At 45.3% G+C, this 24,237-nt stretch overlaps 1 protein-coding gene and 1 long non-coding RNA gene across 2 annotated transcripts; both read left to right on the plus strand.

Annotated features, from left to right (window-relative positions):
* Positions 1 to 1,329: 1,329 nt before the first annotated feature.
* Positions 1,330 to 15,498, plus strand: LOC114683366 (Fc receptor-like protein 1). The gene is given in 13 exon segments (XM_037206740.1): positions 1,330 to 1,419; positions 4,965 to 4,985; positions 7,210 to 7,298; positions 7,301 to 7,493; positions 8,319 to 8,336; positions 8,339 to 8,605; positions 8,774 to 9,052; positions 9,399 to 9,542; positions 10,527 to 10,551; positions 12,932 to 13,014; positions 13,225 to 13,296; positions 13,841 to 13,872; positions 14,926 to 15,498. Coding segments are annotated over 13 exon segments (1,326 nt in total). The 5' UTR covers positions 1,330 to 1,388; the 3' UTR covers positions 14,998 to 15,498.
* Positions 15,499 to 16,091: 593 nt separating this feature from the next.
* LOC119088283 lies at positions 16,092 to 19,840 on the plus strand. Its single transcript, XR_005091906.1, has 2 exons — positions 16,092 to 17,567; positions 18,500 to 19,840. It is a non-coding gene; the product is annotated as an uncharacterized LOC119088283 (long non-coding RNA).
* The last annotated feature ends 4,397 nt before the right edge of the window (positions 19,841 to 24,237 follow it).

Genomic DNA, 24,237 nt, shown 5'->3' on the forward strand with positions numbered 1-24,237 from the left:
TGTGAAAATATATTTCAATCTGAAGAAATCCAAGGGCACTGGTTCAGGACACGCAGGAAAAGAGATGTGAAACACTGTTGCGAAGCCCGTCACTACTGGACCTCCGACTTCTGCATTTCAAAGTCTGGTGGCTTTTGTGTTGGTCCTTAAAGTTTAAATTTAGCAGACATCTTCACCTGGGTTTCCTAAGCCATAATCACAGTGGCCGGCCCAACCGTCTGGGGTCAGCAATCTCCCTGAACATGTAGCTGGGTTGCCGGTGCTAGTCCCCTTTTCCTGACCTTGAGTGCCTCAGCCTCCACTCACTTCCCTTCCCAGTCTCCACTCACTTCCCTTCCCAGCCTCCACTCACTTCCCTTCCCAGTCCTTCTCTCTGGACTTGCATGATTCCGCAGACTTAGATGGACTTTTCCATCTTCCTTAACAACTCAGCCTCCGTGGACTGCCTGGCTAGCCTTAATCTTAGATGATAAAAGAGCCAAGGAAGGTTGAAACATCAAACAGTTTATCCCCTTTTAATCCATCATGTGAATCACGTACAAGCTTCAGGTAACAACGACATGGTGGCCCAGACGCCAAGGAAAGCACTGGGAGGGATCGCACACCCCGACTGGGACCGGTGTCACAGAAATACCAGACTAGTGATGTTGGTCAACTTCTTCCAGTACACAAAGACTAGCTGGTGCACACTCACTTCCGCATTTCATCTCAAATATCTCCCTCCCGGTTTATAACTTCCTATAACTTTTTAAAAAGTGCTGCATGTTCACTTACCGGGACACTGGAAACCTGAAAATGGGAGAAATGTCTGTGTGAACAGCTGGACCCTATGTCAATCAGCATATGGAACAAACACCGCCCCTAACCTGTGAACAGTCCCCTCAGTCCCCGAATCAGACACAGTTGGGGCGAGTCCGCAGAGGAAGCCTCACGGAAAGTAGCGTGTATTCGACCAGTCACTTAGGTAGACAGCCTTACCAAAGATGACGATGTGCCGTGTGAAACTCAGCAAGTGAGTTAAAGCTCATGAGACTCATCAAAGCCAGAGCCATCTCCTGGAAACCCCAAAGACACACGAGTTCTGAAAAAAACAAAAGCAAAAACAAAAAACAAAACGAGAAAGCCTGTACCAAACCATACAAAGGAGCAACTTCATTTTTTTCCACTTTCATGGAGGAGGAAATCGAGATTAACCACTGGACAATGTTCCCCTGTACTTCCTTTTCTGTAAACTCGTGCTGAAGGTTCACTTCCGATCCTGACTTCCTCAAACCTCACCTGTTGACTCCCATGTGAGTAGCTTGGTTTTGCTTTCTTTCCTTTTTTTTTTTTTTTTTTTTTCTTTTGGTGAGCGGCACCTTCAAGTTACCATCCCCAGCCTGGCCCTCATGCTACCTTGGCTCCTGCTGTTGATCTGTGGTGAGTTGGGCAACTGGGAGTGGGGTCTGGGATCTGGGACCTCACTTCTTGAAAAGGTGTTGATAATTATAGGACTAAGTTTCTGCCTGGGGATGCTCATGTTCTCTCTCTCTGTCTCTCTGTCTCTCTCTCTCTGTCTCTCTCTCTCTGTCTCTCTCTCTCTGTCTCTCTCTCATACACAGATATGCATCACACACACACACACACACACAACACACACACACACACACACACACACACACACCACACAATGTAGGCAACAAATTGGTCTCTCAGTTCCTTTTCTTCTATCAACATTACCTTTTTTTATTTGGTGTCAAACCTTAGTACTTCTCATCACCCCTCCACATCCCATTGTACTTAACGGTTAAGTTTATCTGGTGTCACATATCGAAACGACAAGATTATTTATCCATCATTAATAGGCCGACTCCTCACGGGACTCAGATTCTGCAGTTTGTCACCACACCTCAGGATGCTCTTCCATCTCTCTCCTACTGCAGTCAGACGACACATTTCCATGTGTTTCAGCTGTGTGCAGACAGGCCAGCAGTACTTTAAAAAAGGCTTACCTGACTACTTATCACCATGTAACATGGGGACCAAACCACAGACAGTTCTTCATCTCTGCTGGAGAACCTCATATACAGGTCTACAGCCCTGTTTTTCCACTTGTGAGAATCATTATATCTTCTCATTTCTCCTCAAACTTAATCCTTTTTGGTCCCATTTTATAACCTTAATACTTTATTCAAAAAGTAAAAATGGCAAGAAGAGAAGTCTCCGTATTTCTACTATCCTGTCTACCAGCTACCTACATGTCTTCTTGTGCCATGAATACACCTTGTCTCAAAGACAGGAGTCCCTGCTTGCTCATTCAAGACCCTCCTCCTGCCTTAAAATTTTTCTCCTCCACTCAAATGTTTCTCCATTCCAGCTTATTCCCATCAGTGCAGGGGCTTGCTTGGAAATCTTTTTTCTCATTCACACACCATTTCTCTTTCTCCCTTCTCTCTGCTCTCAGTGACTGTTCACTTTGGTACACATTCTTTCTTTTTTAAAACTTCATTTTTAGTGAGACTGGCCTTTCTGAAGCTCTTGAGTTTCCTTGAGTAACCCAGATGTTTAGGGTTACATTGTCTGAAGCACAACCAAAACAACCAACGTCTCTGTCTCCTCAAAAATCCCTTCACACTGTCCATCTCGTCCCGGGAGCTCCTCTCTCATTCATGGCCCCTGCTGCTGTTCAGTTATTCCAGGTCTCTCTTCGTGAACTCAACCGTCTGTCCCCTCCACTCCTTGGAAATCGTTCTTGCTAACATCATCTACCACTTCCACATCACGTCACCCAGAGGTCATTTCCGTTTCCTGCTTCCGTAGCCTCTCGGGAGCCGACAGTCGATCATTCCTTCTGCAGGACACTTTCCCCTTGGTTCCAGAATGCCATGTTCTTCTGTTTTCTCTCTGCTTCACGCCTGCTGCTCTTAGCTCCTTTGCCGAATTGAATCTGTCCTCGACATGTTGACAGCCTTGAAGTGGATACCAAACTTCATCCATAGTTTCTTCTCCAAATGTACACAGCTTTATCTTTAATGTGCCATGTTGTCTAAACTTAAGCTTATCTCACCAGCTTTGGCTTATTCTTTAAATAGTAGCCAGTGGCTAGTCGGGTGTCTACCAGACATCCTAACCAGCTTTCTAGATTTCTACGTCTGTCACCACTACCTACACTAAACCTACCCATTTTTTCCCATAACTTTTCTGTTTCAATAAATGTCATCACCATTTTTCTAGTTGCTCTGGCCAATTATTCAGAAATAGTACTTAACCTCTGTCATCCTTTCTCTCCCTCTCTCCTTCCCTTCCTTCCTCTCTCTATCCCTCTCTCCCTTCCCTTCTTTCTCTCTCCCTCCCCTCTCCCCTCTCTCCCTCCCCTTCTCTTTCTCTCTCCCCCCTCTCCCTCTCATTCTCTCTCTCTCCTCCTCTCATGCCCACTGTCCTCGTGGTTGCTGCTCTGTACCAGGAGCACTCTGAGGGTCCAGACTGTCTGAAGCTTCAATACAACTTATTTTTCATTTGAGCACTACTCTCTGAAATAATGTTCTATTTTATGAAAAACTTTAAAACTAAAATACAATTCTATCACTTCCCCTTCTTTATCCTCTCACTAACCCTCACACATTAATAACCTTTTTTGATCATTATTGTTCCATACATGTTCACAAATAGATAACTACAACCTGTTGAGTCTTGTGTGTATACAATTCCAGGGCTGATCACTTTGTATTGAACAACCAATTAGGGGACTCCTCCCTGGAAGAAGATATTCCTCCACACACACTCAGCAGTCCTTATTTGCCTGGATTTCTTTGTCTAGGGATAGGGACCCATGACATTTCCCCTTTATGCATTAGCATGTATATTTATATTGTCATTGTTCAGGTCTTCTTTAGGCAGCCATATCGTTGAGGTGTCATGGGTCCCTGTTATTTCTTGGATGCACAATTTTACAGCAAACTTTCTGGCCTTCTGCTCTTACAATCTATTTGCCTCCTCTCCTGCAATGTTCTCTAAGCCTTGGGTGCCAGAGTTGTCTCCCACCACAATGTAGATTCCTTCACAGTCAAGTATTCAAGAGTATTTCTTTACGAACAAATACATGAATAATGTTTTCCTGCTGGCTCCTTCTGATTGCTTGCTACCACCTGAGGAAGTAACCATTCAATTAAGCATTTAACCAAGTAGGGTTTCAAGCTAAGCACAATAAAAATAATTAATAATTAGGAGAACATCTTGGTTAGCTGTTAAAGAAATTGTAGGCACTATTCTCAGCGCTCGGTGCATGCTCGCTTGGCTCTCCAAATCACATCTCGATCTCACAGAAAAGAAAGCTAAAACAGAGGAGAAACACACTTCCCAGGACCTTGTGGCTTGTAAGAGGAAGAGAGACTGTCATATCTCTACTATCTAGTGACAAAGCCTGCATTTTCCCAGAATTTCTCCTTCTTGACCAATAATATCACCAAAGGAGAGAACATTTGAAGAACTCCAATTCTTCTCTGAGCCCATACCTCCTCTGATGAGAAGTTGGTAGGCGTGAGGCCCCACGCCTTGAGACTGAGACTTTTACTCCCCTTATTTGACCTTGTTACACCTGGCAGCGGGTCCAGAGATGAAACTTAAGATGTTTAAGAGGAGGAGAGAATAGAGAATAAGGTCAGAGGGACAAACTGACAGGTTAAGAGCGAGGCTGTCATCCCTTCATCACAGAGAAAAGGTTACTGACAATTTCCTTATAACCATAAAAAGGACCATGTGTTCTTTCTGGATAATATAGACTACGGGGAAAGAAACAGAGAAAGAAGGAAGGAATTCGGGGCTAGGGATGTGGGGAAGATGGCAGGAGAGGGGGAAGAAGAGGGCGTTGTGGGGAAGGCACAGGGGAGGAGAGGGTGGGCACTGTCAGGAGAGCCCTTTGGAGAAGTGTGATGATGTGTCTGTGGATCGTGCTGCTCTGGTCCAGCCTGTCCTGGTTTCTTTTCCAGCTCTGCTCTGTGAACCCGCTGGTGAGTTGTGCTTCCCAGTCTTCCTCGCAGCCCAGGGAGTACCTTGTCACCCCAATCAGCACACGAGACATGTGGGTGACTGAACAGCCATGCCTGTCCAGGACACAAACTTCAGAGACTCTTCTGGGCACAAGCTGTGACCTGTGTCTGCCCAGCCGGGCGAGCTGGTCTGGAACCACCTCAGCACAAGTAGGGGAATACGGTCACACAGAGGTGGCAGAAAGCATCGAAGATTTACGTTAGAAGGAGTCTGTTCTTCAGAGGCCCCCGGTCCTCACTGTGCTCTTTGACTGGGGGATACATCCCCGATGACCCGGAAGATGGAGTCAAAAAGTCACGGAGCACAGCCCTACAGTTAGTTCCCCAGCCACAGGCAGATTCCAACAAGATGCTCCCTCTGGCTACTTTTAGTTCTGTCCTATAATTGTAGCTGTTTGGTTCTCTCTCTCTCTCTCTCTCTCTCTCTCTCTCTCTCTCTCTCTCTCTCTCTCTCTCTCCCTCTCTCCTGGCAAATGCAAATTTAATTGATTTTCTTACCAGAAGGAATTTCCTCTGTGAAACTTATGCAAATCTACCAAGTATGACCTGACCTCTTGCACACAAACTATTAACCACGAGGTTAAAAAAAGATTGTCTGGTGCACCCAGCAACACAGGACCGGAGGTCCCCCGTGGTCAGGGGGATCAGAAGACTCTGGTCTTCTGGGTCCCTCGCTGATATGCAAATTTAACTCATTTGTGCTGATGCTGTGTGTGCTGAGTGCCTGGTTTCCCCTTTCCCTCTCAGCCCAGGCTCTCCAGCATAGCCTACAGAGAAATACAAAGCCACATCAGGGACAGGGAAATGGTTGGTTTACATGTTCTTAAGGAATTCTCAGATGCTTGAGAGTTCTACACAGCAGAACTGCAGACTCTTGCAGTGAGGCGGGTCTGGCTTCTTGCTCTTTTTTCCACTGGCCCAGCCAGGAGAGAGGCCTGTAGGTGCCTACCACCTTTCTTTCTCAGCTCAGTTTCAAATGCTGTGAAGTTTATCCGTCCTCTGAGGACCATAGATGTCCACGGAGAGAAGATGCAGGATATTCCATACCCAGGGCAGATGCTAACTGTAGGTGTAACAGCTACCTAAAAGGGTTCTGAAAAAAAAAAAAAAGCCTTCTTGCAGGAAGGATTTGAGGTTATAGACACTGAACCAGGTATTACCAGGGACCCAGGGTATTTTTCATCTGGTAAAGAGAGAAATAGTTTCTCTTAGGAAAACTAGAAAAGTCCCCCAAATTGAGAGACTCTGGAGGTCAGACAGATGCCCGGAGAGACTGGGCTGATGGGACAGTGAGGAAGATAAGGGAAGAATGAAGCTTCAATCATCTTTACATATTCTGAAATGAGCCCTTAAAACCCCAAAGCACGTACCCCTAAGACTTAAGACATGGATTAAATTTTCATCTCATCTCATGGATTCTACAGAGGTTTGTATAGAACTTCTGAGCCAAGGGATCCGGGCTGTGTGGATGATGGATTCAGGGAATTCCCAGGCGAGTGTTCTCCCTTTTCTCCATCAGCAACTTCAACAGGAGGCTCAGAGAAGAGTCAACAGAGAACTGAGCCTCCCCCACCACACCGCGGCCTTGTTTTCACGGTGTTGCTTCCATGACAACCGATTCCCCCAGGATCCCAGTTATATCTTTGAAAGTGATGGCATGGGTCTGGGATGTCAGGGCAAGGGGAACCTTTCTTCCTTATCAATATGGTTTAAAACAAAGGTGAAAGAAAGGAGCTGAGTTTTAGCTCTATGGTAGAACATTTGCCCAGCATCCATAAGGCTCTGCCACTGTGATTCCCAGTACTGTCAAAATAGAAGGAGGAGGAGGAGAGGAGAAGAGGAAGGGAAGAAGGGAGGGAGGGAGAGCAGGGAAAAGAGAGGAGAGAGAGAGTTTACTAGAACTTTAAGCTTCACTGTATCCAGCAAGAGTCTTCAATATACCTGCTCTGGCATAACTTTAAAAATTATACCAGAAACTTAAAAAAGAAGATAATGAGATCTAAGCCACAGGTAAAGGTTGCCCTCTGGAAGCCCTCCAGGAGGAGCAGGGTGGGTTCTCAGCAAAGGGAAACTCGTGGCTATGAGGGAGGTGTTGGGAGAGGTTGTCTGTTCTCCTGGCTGGGAACACAAAAGATGCCTGTTCATGAACACTGCCCTGGAATTTGTGTTTATGTCTTTTCTCTAGATCTGGTTCTACAGCCTGTGCTGGAATTCAGTCCTTCCCATCCTGTAGAGGGGCATTCCATGACCCTGACCTGCAGGTCCAGTTCCTTGCACAGAGGCCGTATATTCAGTTCCGGTTCTGCTTCTTGGGTGATGGCCGGGTTCTTGGGTCCGGCTGCAGCAGCTCCCCAAAGCTTCAGATCCCTGCCGTGTGGAGGAAAAGCCCAAAGTCTTATCGGTGTGCAGCTGAAGCGACAGCCCAGAAGGTCACAAAGTGGAGCCTGACAACCAAGATACCTGTGCAGAGTGAGTGTCTGCGCCTGCTCTTCCAGAGTCAGAGCTGGGTTACAAAAGAGCAGAACAGGATGTCTCCCGCGCTCCTGAGAAATAGGCATTGGGAGGAGCTGCCAGCTGCCCTGGTCAAGTAGCAAGGAAAGGCCTTGTGGCAGGAGTGTGCAGAGTGTGTTATTGGAGAAGAGTTTTTGGGAGATACTACAACCAAAAAAAGCCATGTTTTATTATCCTGTACCATATGATCCCATGTCAGGGTCGATCATCAAAAGCAAAATCTCCAGTACCTACAAAGGGTTGGATGGTCTCAAACTTGCTAAAACTTCAACATTGGTGAAATAAAGTCTACCCCAACCTGTAAAAACCTTGGTCAGCTCACACATAGCAGATCCTCCTCTAGTACTTCGCACGTGTGGTGTAACTGACCTCTAGGACTGCGGGAGGTAATGACAGCCACACACTTACAAATGGAAATCAGATCTAAGAGAAGTTGAGTCATGTGCTCAAGCACACGCAGCAAGAAAGAGTAGGAAAGAGTATTCATAACCCAGCAGTTTGATTTATAACTTGGACTTGAAATCACTGTACGGTAGTAGAAATTATGCTATCCCTGGGTGGGAGATGACATCGCATACTCTGTGGTGGTGGGAGAGTACTTTTCTCACTCTGTGACTATCAGCCAAACCTAAGATGATTCCGAGTCAGCAGAAGACCAGCCCCAGTGTGAGCTATTCAAACCCCTGACTTTGCCAGCAGCCTTTGCTTTCAGGAACAGAACACACAACCCTCTCTGAAACGCTCCCTACTCAGGGTCCTCTTCATCATCTTGTGTTCCCGCAGGAATCCCTGTCTCTGATGTGAACTGGAGACCCGGCCCCCAGGGGGATGGGTGATGGAGGGAAGCAAACTGGTCCTCGTTTGCTCAGTTGCTAATGCCACTGGAAACATAACATACTTCTGGTACAGAGGGGCCCTGGGTTCAAATCTGGAAACAAAGATACAGCACTCACTGACGGCGGAGTTTGAGATCGTGGAAGCGAAGAGCAGCGATGCCGAGCAATACTACTGTGCAGCTGACAATGGCTTTGGCCCTGTTCTCAGCGAGCTGGTGGACATCACTGTCAGAGGTCAGTGACGCAGCTGCCACCTCGCAGCCAGCATCCACACCAAGCTCCACACTCCCCTGGGCTGCCTTTAGTGACGTCCGTGGGGTTGAGCCTCTAGGGAGCAGGCAGGAATTATGGGTCTGTTTGCCCCATCAAGGCACCTTTCTCTAATTGTTCACTGCTGATCAGTTCCAGTGTCTCGCCCTGTCCTTACCTTTGGGGACTCTGGAACCCAGGCTGTGCTGGGGGACGTGGTGGAGCTTCACTGTGAGGCCCCGAGAGGCTCTCCCCCAATCTTCTACCAGTTTTATCATGAGAACGTCCGTCTGGGGAGCAGCTCGGCCCCCTCTGCAGGAGGGGCATCCTTCAACTTCTCCGTAACCGCAGAACATTCTGGAAACTACTTCTGTGAGGCCAGCAATGGCCAGGGTGCCCAGCGAAGTGAGGTGGTGACTCTCAACCTAACAGGTATTGTTCTGGCTTTGGGGCTCTCAGGGTCAGTGACTCTTCCCCAGCATCCTGGGACAGCTTCAGAGTTTTCCAGGGGGGTGTCGTCAGGGGCGGGGCTTCTGTAATCAACACGGGTGATGAACATGAGAGGGGCGGGGCTTCTGTTCATGTTGCTGGCGAGGGCGGTGAGCATGAGGGAGAGGTGTGGAGGACGGAGGAGTTTGAGTGCCTATCTTCTTACATCAGTGTGAGAAGCAAGGGTACTCTAGATAAACAAGGACACCCTCCCCCATGAGGAGCAGCCCTTGAACATAACCCACACACGAGATGTCTGTTTTCCAAACCCCAACCCCTTCCCTACCAGAGAGCTCAGGTGCAGATCTCTCGTCAGTGCCCATTGAGGCTGGAAGCAGTCATCTCTCCTCAGGAGTCACTGAGTGGCTACTTGGCTGTCTGGGCCCCATCACCATGGTCCTAATATTTTGCTACTGGCTCAAGAGAAAAATAGGTTAGTAACTTCATATATTCAAATTTTGCTACTATAACCTTTTTTTTCCCCTCTGAAACAGACTGCATTTGTGGCATGCACACAGCAAAGTAAGTGCATGCCCTAGCTACCTTACCGGCATGTCTTCTTGCCAGCTTTCAAAGCCTGCTAAAGCACCGTCTTTAGGAAAGGTCTTTAATTTCACCGGCTGATATCCTGCTCTTCTGTGGGTAAATTTTTATATAGAACGTAACTATTTTTTTTAAACTGGAGCAGAGGAACACTTGACCGCTCACTCTGGCTAGCTCTAGGCCTGATGTCAGTGCAGCAGTCTTTCCAAGGGCGCTGTCACAGGCTTCTCCTTCTCCCTGAAGTACAATTCACATCCCTACGGGTTCTGATCATTCCTGGAGCTTTCTCACCTTTTGGATAAAACGTTGTTTTTCTCCTGAAAGTCTCACCTGGTAACATAGTCAACAATTGCTCTCCGTTTTGAATTTTTAAGTTACTTTCCGAGTTTATCACAACCCATAGATTCTCATGTATTTATGTTTCACCCTGGTCTCCTAGTCTCCACTGAGCAAGTTGAAGAGGGTTAGTAGAGGACAGTGTGAGGCAATTCAAACCTCATTGAATTCCAAGCTTTCCCAGCATCTTTGGACACCTCTTCCCAGCTGTAACTTGGCCATGGCAGCACCTTGCTCTGAGATTCACCAGGGTAGTTACAAAATTCAAAGCAAAGCATGTAACAGATGCAAGGTCCCAAATCCTGTTTCTGATACTTAAGAGTTTGGGGGAGTTGTTGACTTCCAGCTTTGGGAAGTTGACTTAACTCTTCTGGACCTAAATTGCCTTAGTTGTGACAGAAAGACTCCATAAGTGTCTACCAGATGTCCGCTGGGGACAACACCATCCCAACTGAGCACCACAGGGCAGGAGGACCATGAAAGTCGGGCTCCACTGATCTGTGCTCTTGTTTGTTTGTTTTTTTTCTCTGCCTTGCAGGAAGACAACGGGATGATCCACTCAGGTGAGGGCCCTGCTTTCTCTACGTGCTGATGGTGGCAAAAACGCACTTTTAAAAAGTTATTTCTTTTATTTTTTTGAGAGTATAGTATGATTACATCATCCATCCCTTTCCTCTCTCCAAACACTCCCATACACCCCTCCCTGCTCTTTTTCAAATTCGTGGCCTCTTTTTCCTATTGGTTGTTGTTATATACATATATGTACATGTATATGCATATGTATTTCTAAAGCTAAATACAACCTGCTCAGTCTGTATATTGCCTGAATGCTTGTTCCCAGGGCCAACCATTTGGTATTGGATAACCAACTGGTATGCTGCTCCCCGGGGAGAGTTTGTCTCCCACTCTCAGAGTTCCTTAGTAACCTGTAGTTCTTCATGCACAGCCTTTCCCTGTCCACTTTAGTACGTCTGGTTTTGTCATCTCTGATCAGACAGTCACACTGGTGAGACGTTATGGGTGTAGCTTCTGACATTCCTGGGAGACACAGTCTCACTGCCAACTTTCTGACCTCTGGCTCTTAGAATCTTCCCACCCCCTCTTCCACGCCATGTTCCCCAATCCTTTGGTGCAGGAGTGTTTTGTAGATGTATCCATTGGGAATAGACTCCACAACTCTGCATTTTGATTGGTTGTGGTTTTCTGTGGTGGACTCAGTCTGTTGCCGAGACAAGGTTCTTTGTTGAGGGATGAACTTATCTATGGGTAAAAGGACAAATATTTAAAAATGTCATTAGGAATGGTGCTGGTTTAGTAAAGTGGTGGTTGTATGTTCGCCTCTAAGATTGATGACGTCACTAGCCCTGAGTACTGCTAGCCACTCCTGGGCCTTTAGGGTTATCTTGCCACACTGGTTGTATGGTTCATAGGTGCCTTCCCTGGGTAGGACTGTTGGTTGCTTCCTTCATTAAGAAACTTGCATGGTGCCTTCTGGTACCGTGAAAACTTACTTTTAAATCCATACTGTCCTCTCCTGTGAGCCGCTTCCCTGTCTCATTGCACCGAAAACTCACTCCTGAGTCCCTCATTGGCAACGTTGAACATTAGTTTGCTATTTCTCTTTCACTGTTTTCTTTCAATTATTTTGCACTTTTCTCTAATGCTTCCTTCCAATGCCTCTGCAGTTACTGTCTTTTGATTTCTTTTGGTCTGTTCATGCAGTCTGCTTGGTGACAGCAGAGAGGTTTGAATAAAGGGAAAGACTCGAAAAGTCTCGAAATTCTGAGACTCGAAAAGTGGTTTAGGACAGATAAGCTCTACACATTCACTATGCGTCTCTGAAATGCAAGACAGAAAGTAATAAACACACTGAAAATGCTGTTGGTGAAGTTCGCTAGAAGCTTCGAGAAGGAAAACATTTCTAAAATGCTCGCTGGTTCCAAACTTAGCTTGTGCATTGTCCACACCAACGGTAAACACTCATTCTACACTCCCAGGGGCGTAGCACGTGCATGGCCATTTTCTTTTGTTCCTTCCTCAAGCTGCTTGCTCTGGCCAGCGATCTATTTCTTCTGAGAAGAACCAGCGTTTCTTTACTTAGTACCCAGCCCTGTCCTAAGGGACTGTAGTCATGCTGCCTCTGCCTGGTAAGCAGTCAGATAAGGAGAGGGGCGGCCATGGCTCAGTAGTAAAAAGATCAACTTCCAAGACACTGGCTTCTTCCTCACCCTTCTGACAAGGGCCTGGCAGCTTAAAACAAAGGCCTTGTAGGATTCCTCTCCTTCCAATAGTCCCCTGCTGACAGACTGGCTCAAGTTCCAGGCCTTATGAGGACACACTAACACAACAGTTGTAGGCCCGTCAGACACCCAGTCTTTCTTCGACTGACCAACCCCCGATGAGGGGAGGACGGTCCTTCAATGACTTAAAAAAAAAAATCAGCCCTCAAGGAGAAGCTGGACGTCAGCTTTTCAAGCCCCGCTCCGCTCTGCTGAGGGTCTTTCTCCGTGTGCCTGCTGTATAGGTGTGTGTTTCCTCGCCCCTAGTAAAAGGCCTTTCTTCAACTGCTGGGTCTGTCTTCTGCTGTCTGCGGTGTTCGCCGTTTCTCTGCTGTTAGCTGTTGCACTCAAGGTTTTTCCTGCCTTTGGATTCTTGAACTGACAGAGAAAATGAACCCGATCAAGATCCCTAGATGGTAACACTTACCTGTGTAGGCGATATCATAGTGAACCCGTAACCCCTGGAACACATGCTATGGGGCAGCACCACAGAGCCCCATTCTGCCCACGAATGAGGCTTCGGCCTTATGCCACGCAGCTGTGACTTCCAGCTGTTCGTTTTTCCATGACTTGGTATCCTGTGCAGGACCCTTGCCCTCACATTTTACAATCTCAGACAGTCACGTCAGGAGCATCTGGGACGGCATGTGCTTTGTCCTTGCAGGAGCCCTCCTAGGCCTGCGTTCCAAGAATCCAGCTACCTCAACTCACCTGACCCAAGGCAGCTACAGTCCGTGTATGAGAACGGTGAGACTTTCCCAGTGACCTGAGTCAGCATGGCGCAAGCTGGAAGGGAGGCCGTCCAGGGTCTGCTCGCCAAAGCCGATTCTGCCACAGCCTAGTCCCTCTACAAATACGTGACTCACCTGCCTTTGAGTTTTGGGAGGAGGTGGGTGTGGAGTAGGTGAGAGAGCGGGAAGGAAGGGCTGATTCAATGTGTCTCCCTTCTTGTTTCAGTGAATATTGTCAGTGGTGACGACATTTACTCACTGGTGTACCATACCCAGCAGGAGATGGAGCCAGCAGTGGGTAAGACTTGGGATGGATTGTTCTCGGACTTTTGTCTCTCCCAGTGGCTCTGCTTGACAATATGGCAGTGTTTGTGGTTAGAGCTGACTGGAGGTATCACTGCAGTTACTTAGAAACTAACCGTTGTCTGGAAACAGTGTCAAGTAGAGCACAGTCTGTTGTTAGGATGGCCTAGTGCGCAGTTTCACGTGGCTTGCTTTTAATGGCAACCCAAAGATGACAGCTTCTGCCGAGTGGCCCTACAGGTCCCTTGCAGCGCCTCACCATGGCTGCTGCTCTTGTCCCATCATATGCATGGGAGGCTCAGAAGAGGAGGGAGGTATCAAAGTGTCTCCAGTGCCAGAAGGGCCACCCACCCCAGGCTGCCCGTTCTTCTGTGGACACTAAGATAATCGTTCATGCGATAGAAAGGAAGACAGGAAGTAGTGTTGGAGCTCAGTCTATGGAAAACAGACTGGAGGAGAAGCAAGCTTCACTAATGGGGGGGGGTTGTAAAAGATTAAATATGAGTGGAACCTCACAGTGCTTACTCATTCCTCCACAGCTCAGCACATGAGGACACACGGAGCAAGTGAGGTAAGCAGGGTCTCCACTGTTCTCTGTGTGCTTTCTCTGTTCCCTCTGGAGACCATCCTGCTGCTTTCCCACAGTATTGCTACTTAGGAGGAGGGAAAAAAATACCACGGTCCCTTATCTACCAGCACAGCAGAGACAAAAATCATTTAGTTATAACAATAATCACCGCATGAGGGAGTTTTGGAGGCTTATGGGTATATTTTCTTGAGCAGTGTGCTGATGTGTAGTTCAGTCATGGTTTATACTTATTTTAAAAGTTCTATTTATCTGAAAACCTCCATCCTAAAATATCGTTGAGCTGTATAGTCATCAACTAGTGCTGTATACCTAGGAATATAAAGTGAACTAAATTAATACTGAATAATACTAAATAACTAATGTTTCCTTTAAAAACAGGCCTTGTGAAACATGATTTGTATTATGGAAAATTCATAATTTATAACTCCTGGATAATTCATGATATCCATGGTGGGGGCAGAGAGGTGGCAAGAGTTTAGCGCCTTACTGCTCTTATAAAGGACCAAAACTCAATTCCAGCACCCACCAGCTTACAACCACCTGCCTTTCCAGCTCCAGGGGATCCAGTGCCTTCTTCTGGTTCCCATGGGCACCTACATTCATGTGTACATACTCACACATAGACAACACATATATGCACCATTTAAAAAATTCTGAAAGCCATCCATGATGCGGCAAAAGTACTTTCTGAATTTTGGGTGTTTTGACTATGTTCCAACAAGTATTGCAGGTGCTTACAGTTTTGTCCTGCTTAGGGTGGTCTCTGGGCAGAACTCTAGTCCTCAGAAGACCTGAGAGCAGTTTAGTTTATTCATTCCAATGTCTCTCAACAGTGACTGTTCATAGGGTTGTTCAGTAGGAGCACCTCTAGAAGCCTGAGGAGTGACAGGCTCCTTTGACAATGGGGCAGGAGGCCATGGGCTTCCAAGAGCTCCTTTTAAGGTGTTACGGTTGCACATGACAAAATCCAGGCTGACTGGGAAGAGGCCCAGTGGAAGACATGTTCCTCTGTCCTCTCTTCTTTGGCCCTTCCAGGTCTCTTCTGACATCTATTCTAAGGCAAGGAAGATAAACATTGCAGATGTGGACTATGAAGACCCTATGTAGAATAGTGGAACAGCGTCTGTGAAGTGCTGTGAGAAAGCCAAAGGCCTGATGTGGACTCCAGGGATGCTGGGAGAGGATAGTTTGCCGCTACACCTTCCCCACAGGCTTCCCTTCACAAGATGGCTCCCTCACCTACCCAGTGTGAAGCTGGTACAAGTCCTGAAGAAACAAGCCAGGAAAACCAACTTAGACCCAGAAGCTGGAAAGATTTGCTGGTGGCATCTGGTTGTCGCCCATTCATGTTGGGGCACGACAAATTGCCTGCTGACTTTTATTTACAAGAGGAAAAGGGGGGCAATGAAAGCAACTGAGGGCTTGGAGCAGAGAGACAGCACGACTTGAGAGGCACAGAGCCAACGACGTCAACGACTTGGCAGGAGGACTGTGGAGAGAGCGGCGCTTCCTCTGTGCGCTTAGCCTGTCTCCACCTCAGACACCTGACCCTGTGTGCTTGGAGTCACTGTCATCAGTTTAGAATTAAAGCACAGTTGCAAAAACTTACTGTGACTACACTTAATTTTAGTGACAGATTTTGTGTGTATAGGCTGATGTTTGTAATAGTTGTTGAAAGGTTCACCGAGTTCTGAGTTTTGAACTTCATGCAGCCTTTAGACTAAACTTTACCAATATATGAATACAGTGTTTCTTCCTGAAGTGTCAAGCTCTCTGAAAACATGGTCATTTGGCTTGAAGTCTCTGTTTCAATTTTAAATCAATTACATATTCGCATTTATATATTAAAACAATTTAGAAATAAAGTGAAAAGTAAAGTCTTTCCTATGAGATACCACAAAATGGTAACCACTATAAAAACGTAGCCTGTATTTTTCCAGTTTGTGCACAAACACTTGCTCTTGCATGTAAATACTAGATAATCAAAAGCATAGCTGCTTACTCAAGTAGCTGAAACATGTCCATGTCTGTATAGCTATTACACTATTTTAAAAGACTGCGGAATATTTATGTCATAATAGATGTATTTTCCTTTTACACAGTAGTAAATCTATGCAACCTAAAACTGAGTTTTAAATATCATTATGAGTATCAGGGAGACTCATCGATCTACAGCTCACATTTTAATTTAAATGACCTTCTCACCAAACTGCATGGGGACATGAAAGTTGTTTCAAAGTTTCATATGATAAATGTTCTCACATTTACACCCTCCTGTGAAATTATCTGATTTGGAAATCTGGAATAAAACACTGTTACTAAATGCTCCTAAATTTCTCTGCAGTAAATCTGTACAAATCTTATCCTGAGACACTTTATCTCCTTCTCTCCCAAGAGATTCCAAAGAGACTCTGTAGCCTGGAATATTACTCCCTCAAAGTGTCTGCAGAAGACAAGGTTATCCGTATCGGAGCAGCATGGTTTGGAGTTGTGTCCAGTCTATTAGGTCCCAAGAGCAAGCTTCTGCAAACATGTGTGGACTCTCTCGAAACCCCTGTGGCAGAATGGCGCTGGTGACTATATGTGGTACTTTGAATAAGAATGGCCCCATGGGCTCATAATTTGCTCAGTCACCTGGAAGTGGAACTCTTCCATAGGAAGAAAGGAGATGTGGCCAACTAAGTTCCTCTTTCTTTCAGGCTGTGGATTAAGATATAGCTCTCAGCTACGGCTCCAATGCCATGCATGCCGCCATGCTCCCCACCATGATGGCAATGGACTAAACCTCTGAAGCTGTAGACAAGGCCCCAATTAAATGGTCATGATGTCCTTTCACAGTAATAGAACAGTGACAAAGACACTGAGGGTTAATGTTGGCTTCCACCAAGGACAAACAACAATACTGTAGTGGAGAAAGGAGGAGTTTGACCTTCATTCTAACCAAGAGGCCTCTTCCCAGAAGAAGACCTGGGGTCTCGGGTCTATTGGAAGAAGTGGCAGAAATGGAGATCCCCCCAGGAGCAGGCAAGAGGTTGAGTAATATATCTTTTAAGGGGTTGGCTGGATGTTTCCACATGATAGTCGCTTGTTGGAACTTAGGGCCAGGGGAGAAACAGAGGACTGAGAATCAAGCACCAGTATTGATGAGGAAACTGATCTGGTACTCACCTGCAGTTGTTATTGTCCAAGGCCCCTCAAAATATACTTTGGGGGAGGAGCCTATATAGGGAGCCCTGAGACCCATCATTGATGGGAGAGGAAGAGAAGACTTCTGCCTCAATGGATTCTTGGGGCATTGATCCTTCCAGTGATTGCTTTTACAGATGGGGCAGGGTCCCAGGGTGGCCTACATCTCTGAGGACACTACCTTTGGAGATGGCCTTCCCACTCAGAAAAGGCAGGACCCAGTTTAGACCATGTTCCCTCGGGAGCCTCCTTGATGGCAGCCAGCAGTTTGTCAAGACTCTTGTTGCTGCGTCTTTCCTTCTATATATCCGTGCTTTGCTGTTCCTGATCACGGTTACAAAAGACCACAGTAGTGGCCTGAACCAAACCATGTGGTGGCTTGCCTGGCTCCATGGCCCGCTTCTGAAGATTTTACCAGTGACTGGCTGCGTCTACAAAACACCTCCACACTTAAGGCTCCAAGAACACAGTAGAGGAGGGGCTGAAAAATGGTAAGAACTAGAAGATGTAGTAGGAAAAAAAGGCCACGAATTTGAAGGAGAGTGGAGTACATGAGAAGTTTTAGGGGCAAGAAAGGGAAGGGATAAATGTATTTGTGTCACAATCTCAAAAAAGTTAGGTATTACAGTATTAGAATCAAATTGCATCCATTACAAATAAAAGACCATTTTGATACTTTTAAAAAAAAAATGTGCTAGGGCTCTAAACAGAGTTCTCAATAGAAAAAATAAAATTAAGTCAAGAAATACCTTAGAAAGTGTTCATCATCCTTCATAATCAGGGAAATGCAAATCAAAACAACATTGACATTTCATCTTACACAGAGTGGCTAAGATCAACACAGCAACTGGTAACAAATGCTGTTGAGGTTGTAGGGAAAGGAGAACCCTTGTTCACTGTTGGTGAGAATGCAAATTGGTACAGCCACTCTGGAACTCAGTACAGAGAATACTCACCTAAAGAAAGGAAGGAAGGAAGGGAGGAAGGAAGGAAGAAGGAAGGAAGGAAGGAAGGAAGAAAGAAGAGAAAGAAAGAAAGAAAGAAAGAAAGAAAGAAAGAAAGAAAGAAAGAAAGAAAGAAAGAAAGAAAGAAAGAAAGAAAGAGAAAAGAAAAGGGAAGAAACATACCCTGTGATCTTCGGCTTGTTCCCAAAAGCCTCAACATCCTGCTCCACAGAACTTGCTTAACCATATTCACAGCTGTCCTATTCAAAATAGGTAGGAAATGTAAACAACCTAGATTATCCTTTATGGATGAATGGATAATGAAAATATGATACACATACACAATGGAATACTGTTCAGCTGTAAAGAAAACTGAAACCATGTAATTTTCAGGTAAATGGACAGACCTACAAAAGATTATATTGAGTGGGGTAACCCTGACCCAGAAAGACAAACACCACATTTTCTCTCACCTGCAGTTCCCAGCTCCAAATCTTCAGATGTGAGGACACAACATGGAGTGCCCTCAGAAACCCGGAAAGTACGTGGGGAACATGGTGTGGGTGCAAATCAGGAGGGGGAGAGCAGGATGCCGAGGATGTGATACAGAAAATGAAGACACAGATGAAGAAGGGCGAGTAGAGACAAATGACACCCAGATTGTTTGTTAAAGCCTCAAGGAATCTTATTATTTTGTATTTACCTAAAATAATACACAATATATAGACTAACAAAAACTCCAGTACCAAGCATGAGAATTCTCCCTTAAAATGGTTGGTCAGAATAGTCTTCCAGACAATATACGCTATGAGTGACTTCCAGACAGTATAGATTTTGGCTGTTGTCCTTGTTTCCTCTCAGGGGTTGAATTAAGCCCCTCTTTCTGATGACTCTGCACACTTAGGACACAAGACTTAGATTATTGGAGCTGGATCTAACCTGAAAGCTTCCATAGTATCATAAAATACCATACAAGCTGCCAAGGGAGGGAAGCAATTAATATCCTACCAAGCTGTGACACCTACTGTCCAGCATGACAAGATATCCATAAAGGTACTATAATTGGCACTCATGTGTCATGGGTAACCAACAGCTGTCTAGTTGGATATAAGACCCACTTAACAGGAGGAAAATCATGCCTGGTACTGGGAAGCTAGGCAACTTCCCATGGGTAGTGAGGTCATAGATCTTAGAGAGGCTCTACTATCACCACTTTACTAGACCAACCTAATTCCTAACTACACTCTACATCTTCTCTTTATACCCACAGAGAAGTGCAGCTCTCGCCCTTCATCAAAGAAGCCTCTCTTGACAGCAAATGGAGAGCCTCACAGAAAACCACAACTGGACACAATGCAGAGCTCAATGGATCATGGGAGCCCAGCCACAGTGGATGCATCTATACCACAATCCCTGCATCTATGGTTCAGGGAACATCGCGGAAGAGGGAATGGGAAGATTGTAAGAGCCAGAGTACCAGGAAGTCTGCTGTGAAACAGCCTCTCCTAGGAACAGCTGCATAGACAAGTGGCAATATCAGTAGACATGCTAATGTTGAATGGGAACATCTCACAGGGTCACACTCCTGGACAAGGAACTTCAGGAAACTCAAAGTTGAGTATCCGTGACTTGCTTTTCCTTTCCTTTCCCTGCATATTCTCACCTAGGTGGTAATGTGCAATGGCTTTTTTATTGTTATTATTTGGGAATTTCACATCAGGAACCCCAGTCACTCTAATTTCTCAGTCCACTCATGTCTGCCTTCCCTCCTTTATAACCCCTCCCCCCCAAAAAAAATAAAAGTTTTTTTTTAAGTCCAATGTCTTAGTTATGGTTTCTATAGCCACGAAGAGACACCATGACCACGGCAACTCTTATAAAGGAAAACATTTCATGGGCTAGCTTACAGTTCAGAGGTTTAGTCCATTATCATCATCATGGCAGGACATGGCTGCATGCTGGCAGACATGGTGCTGGAGAAGGAGCTAAGAATTCTACATCTTGATCCATAGGCAGCAGAAGGATACTGTGTACCACACTGGGCATAGCTTGAGACCTCAAAGTCCGCCCACATCCACACACTTCCTCCACCAAGCCACACCTCCTAATAGTGCCACTCCCTACAGGCCAAGCATTCAAACACATGAGTCTATGGGGGTCATTCCTATTCAAACCACCACATCCAATTTATGTTATCCATACACTCACTGGGGCATGATCAAACTTTCAGTGACCTGCCTCATAAGTAGAACTGAGTTCTTCCCCTCTCAAATCCCTGCCAGAAGTCATCAATGGTGGGGAGCCTACCTCAGCATCCTTATCAAACTTCCTAAGAGTGGCTTCCTGTTTAGGCTGTGACCCCCCACTTTTTTGGGGGGGCATGGGGTAGAGGTAGGGGTTGTCACAGAAGCCTTCCATATCCTTCTTTCTCAACTTTGTGTCTGCAGTCATCAATATCACTGCAAAAGTAGCTTCCCTGCTCTTTACAGTCAGTGGGAGCACAGGTCATGGGCTTCCACATGTTGTCTGGTGACATCACAGACCCCAGCTGCGGTAAGGCCACTGATACAGACATGATCCTCTGCAGCAACACAGATCCAGACATCACCATGGCCTCCAGTGACAGCATAGTCCGTGGACATCAACATGGCTTCAGGCAGCAGCCCAGACCACTAACATCTGAATCTTCTTCAGTGGCAACACAGGCCACGAACATCAACACAAACCGTGGCTGCAGCAGGATCTTGGCCCCAAATGTGGCCTTCAGCAGCAGAAAGGATCCAGACATCACCATGGGTTCAAACGGCAGCACAGGCCATTCACATCAGCCAGGACCTCACCACTCTGGGGTCTCCAGTTCCACCTCTCTTCCCAGCACACACACCACTCTGCATCTCTTTCTCTCCCACCTCTCCACCAAATACTTGCTCATCATAGTGGTGACCCCCACCTGCACCACAAGGCAGCGGGGTGGGTCTTGCTGTCTTTCTCCTGTACTGTATGAGGCAATGGGCAGGCCTCTGTGATGTCTTTTTAAGCCCTGGATGTTCACCTCCAGCTTCCTATTTCAGAATTTCTTCACATCTCTATATAGACCTATTGCATAAAACTCAAGATGACTGAGGGGCGGTGGTGACTCACGGCTTTAACCCCAGCACTCGAGAGGCAGGGGCAGGGAATCTCTGAGTTTGCAGACAGCCTGCTCTACAGAGAGAGTTCCAGACAGCCAAGGACAGCCAAGGCTACACAGAGAAACCCTGTCTCAAAAACAACAAAACTCAAGATGACTATTCAGTGACTCCCTCTTGGTCTCTGTCTTGTCTTACTTGCTCCTCTGCTGAAATATTCTAGTCCAGAAAACTCCGAGAAGGTTGTTTCTAGGCCAACCATCAAAGGCATTCATTTTTCTTCTGCTTGCTCTTTAGTGATCCTAAGAAAGATTCTTTCTGAATACAGGACACATGTCAAGTTCACCCATACGTCCTCCCCAAACATCCTTCATCAGACACAAGGCTAAGAAGCCATCACCCTGAACCCACCCTCCTGTAGCAAGGAGTGAGAAAAGATATCTTAGAAAACAGTTGGCAGAAAGAGTATGTCCCCCAATGTCCTCTGAGTCTTCCAACCCTCTTCATTCCTCCAATGCAAAGGAATTTAAAAGTCATGAAACAGCTCCTCAGAACTTAATTTAAAACCACACATGCCCAGTTGGCATCAAAATTTGAAATTGCGCAACCGTCAAATCATAATATCCGATGAAAACTTGATGTTTCACTGATATTTTACACTTGAATCAGAAAGGTTGAAAAACATGGAATAAATACTTAAATATTTGGTCAAAAAAATAAGTTCTGGGAGCTAGAGAAGGAAAGCTGAAAGATTCAAGGTGGGATTTACTAAGCAAGCCAATCAGTTTGTAATCTCCTTGCCCGATTCTCTGTCTCCTTTTGTGTCTATTGGTCCTTTATTTAATGCCCAGCATCAAATGCCAGCTTAGTTCTGCTTGGTTCTTCCACTTTGTGCCGGCTAGTTATTATGTCAACTTGATACAAGCTAGAGTCATCTGAAAGGGGGGAACTTCAATTATGAAAATACTTCCAAAAGCTCAGTCTGTAGGGCAGCCTATAAATTATTTTTTACCTGGTGATTAATGTAGGAGGACCCAGCCCATTGTAGATGGTACCATCTTTGGACTGGTGGTCATGGGTGCTATAAGAAAGCAGGTGAGCAAGCCATGAAACAAGCCAGAAAGCAACACTCCTCTGCATCAGCTCCTGACTCTCTAGATTCCTACCCAATTTGAGTTTCTGCCCTGGCTTCCTGTAATGAACTATGAATCAGGACACGTAAGCCAAATAAGCTCCAAGAGGCTTTTGAATGGTGTTTCATCACAGCGGTAGGTAAGTAACTATGTCACACTGTATCACTGTTTTTCTCCTTACTTTTACTAAATATACAGAACCAATAAAATTAATTGAAAACTTCAAGGCAGAAATACCCAGCAAGCATACAAAAACAAGCCTATCAGAACGGTAGCAGGAAAAGAAATGATAGCAGATTCTTTTCAACAGTGTCTTTAAAGTGAAACTGACTTAGAATGACAGGTTTCAGGTTCTGAGAGAAAACAGCTGCCAACCCAGACTACCATACCCAGCAAAATTATCTGTCATAATTGAGGAGAGACTACTTCTTATCATGGAAAAGCAGGATAACATAATTGGAGATCACTAAACTAGCTCCACGGAGAATAATGGAAGGAATTCTGCAAACTAAAGAGAAAACTAATACATCCAAGAGAGTAGAAAAAAGAATAGAAAAAGGGGAGTAATAGTTAGTGAATGAGGGATGGGAAAACAACCATCAAACACTACAAACTCAATGAAACAGCAGAAGTAACAAGGCTTCTCAATAATACTAGCAATCTCAATTCTCTAATTAAGAGACATAGGCTAACACATTAAATTTAAAAACAGGATCCATTCAATTGTTACCATCAAAAACAGATACCACCTTAGGGTGAAAGGATGGGGGAGATGTATTTCAGGGAAATGGAATCAGCAGGTAACACAGTTCTACAACAGGATAGATGCCAAACCAAAGCTAGTCAGCAAGATTAAAGACAACAACAAAACACTTTATTCTGACTAAAGGAAGAACGCATCAACAAGACATTACAATTCTAAACATCCACACCACCACAGCCCGTGGAAGTCTTGCCACTCCTCTGAGCCTAACACTGAAGAGAAGGCTTTGCCATTTTTCCAAGGGTCCGAGGCTGGATCCTTGACTTGGCCAGCTCAAGTCAACAACATGGGTTCACTCAGGATTTCACACACTTGGGACTTCTTATGGTCCCCTCGAAACATCAAATTTAGCACCAATTTCATTAAACTACTATTTATAAACTCTTAGATTAATCCCAACGTGGTAATAGTGGATAGTTTCAGTACTATACTCTCTCTCACCAACAGAACGATCATTCCAACACCCAAAGAGAAAAGCATCTTACTACATGGCATCCTGGGTTAAATGGAGCCCAGACATCTACATACAGAGCATTCCATCATGACACCAAAGAAAACACACTCTGGGCTAGAGAGATGGCTCAGAGGTTAAGAGCAGTGACTGTTCTTCCAGAGGTCCTAAGTTCAATTCCCAGCAACCACATGGTGGCTCACAGCCATCTATAGTGGGATCTGGCATCCTCTTCTGGCCTGTAGACATACATGCAGGCAGAACATTGTATACATAATAAATAAATAAATCTTTAAAAAAAAAGAGAGAAAGAAAGAAAGAAAGAAAGAAAGAAAGAAAGAAAGAAAGAAAGAAAGAAAACACATTCTTCTCTTCATCCCAGGAGGATTTCTCTAAAACAGATTATATAGTAGAAAACAAAGTAAGTCTTAGAAAGTTACAAAAATTGAAATAACTTCTTCTCTTCTATCTGGCCACTATGGAATAAAACTAGAACTCAACAGTAAGAAAAACTACAAGAATCACAAAACTTCATGGAGATTAAGCAACTCGCTATTAGAGAAGATCACAGAAGAAATCAAGAAGGAAATTTAAAATTTCCAAGAGGGAGATAAACATGTAATGAATGATATTCCAAAACTTATGGGATATAATGAAAGTAGTTCTAAGGGAGAAGTTTATTGCTATAAATTTTAGGGACTTGGAAAATTGAGAGTAAGCTGAACCCCCAAGGTAGTATATG

This window comes from Peromyscus leucopus, chromosome 6 (genome assembly GCF_004664715.2).
Source record: "Peromyscus leucopus breed LL Stock chromosome 6, UCI_PerLeu_2.1, whole genome shotgun sequence".
In the NCBI taxonomy this organism is placed as follows: Eukaryota; Metazoa; Chordata; class Mammalia; order Rodentia; family Cricetidae; genus Peromyscus; species Peromyscus leucopus.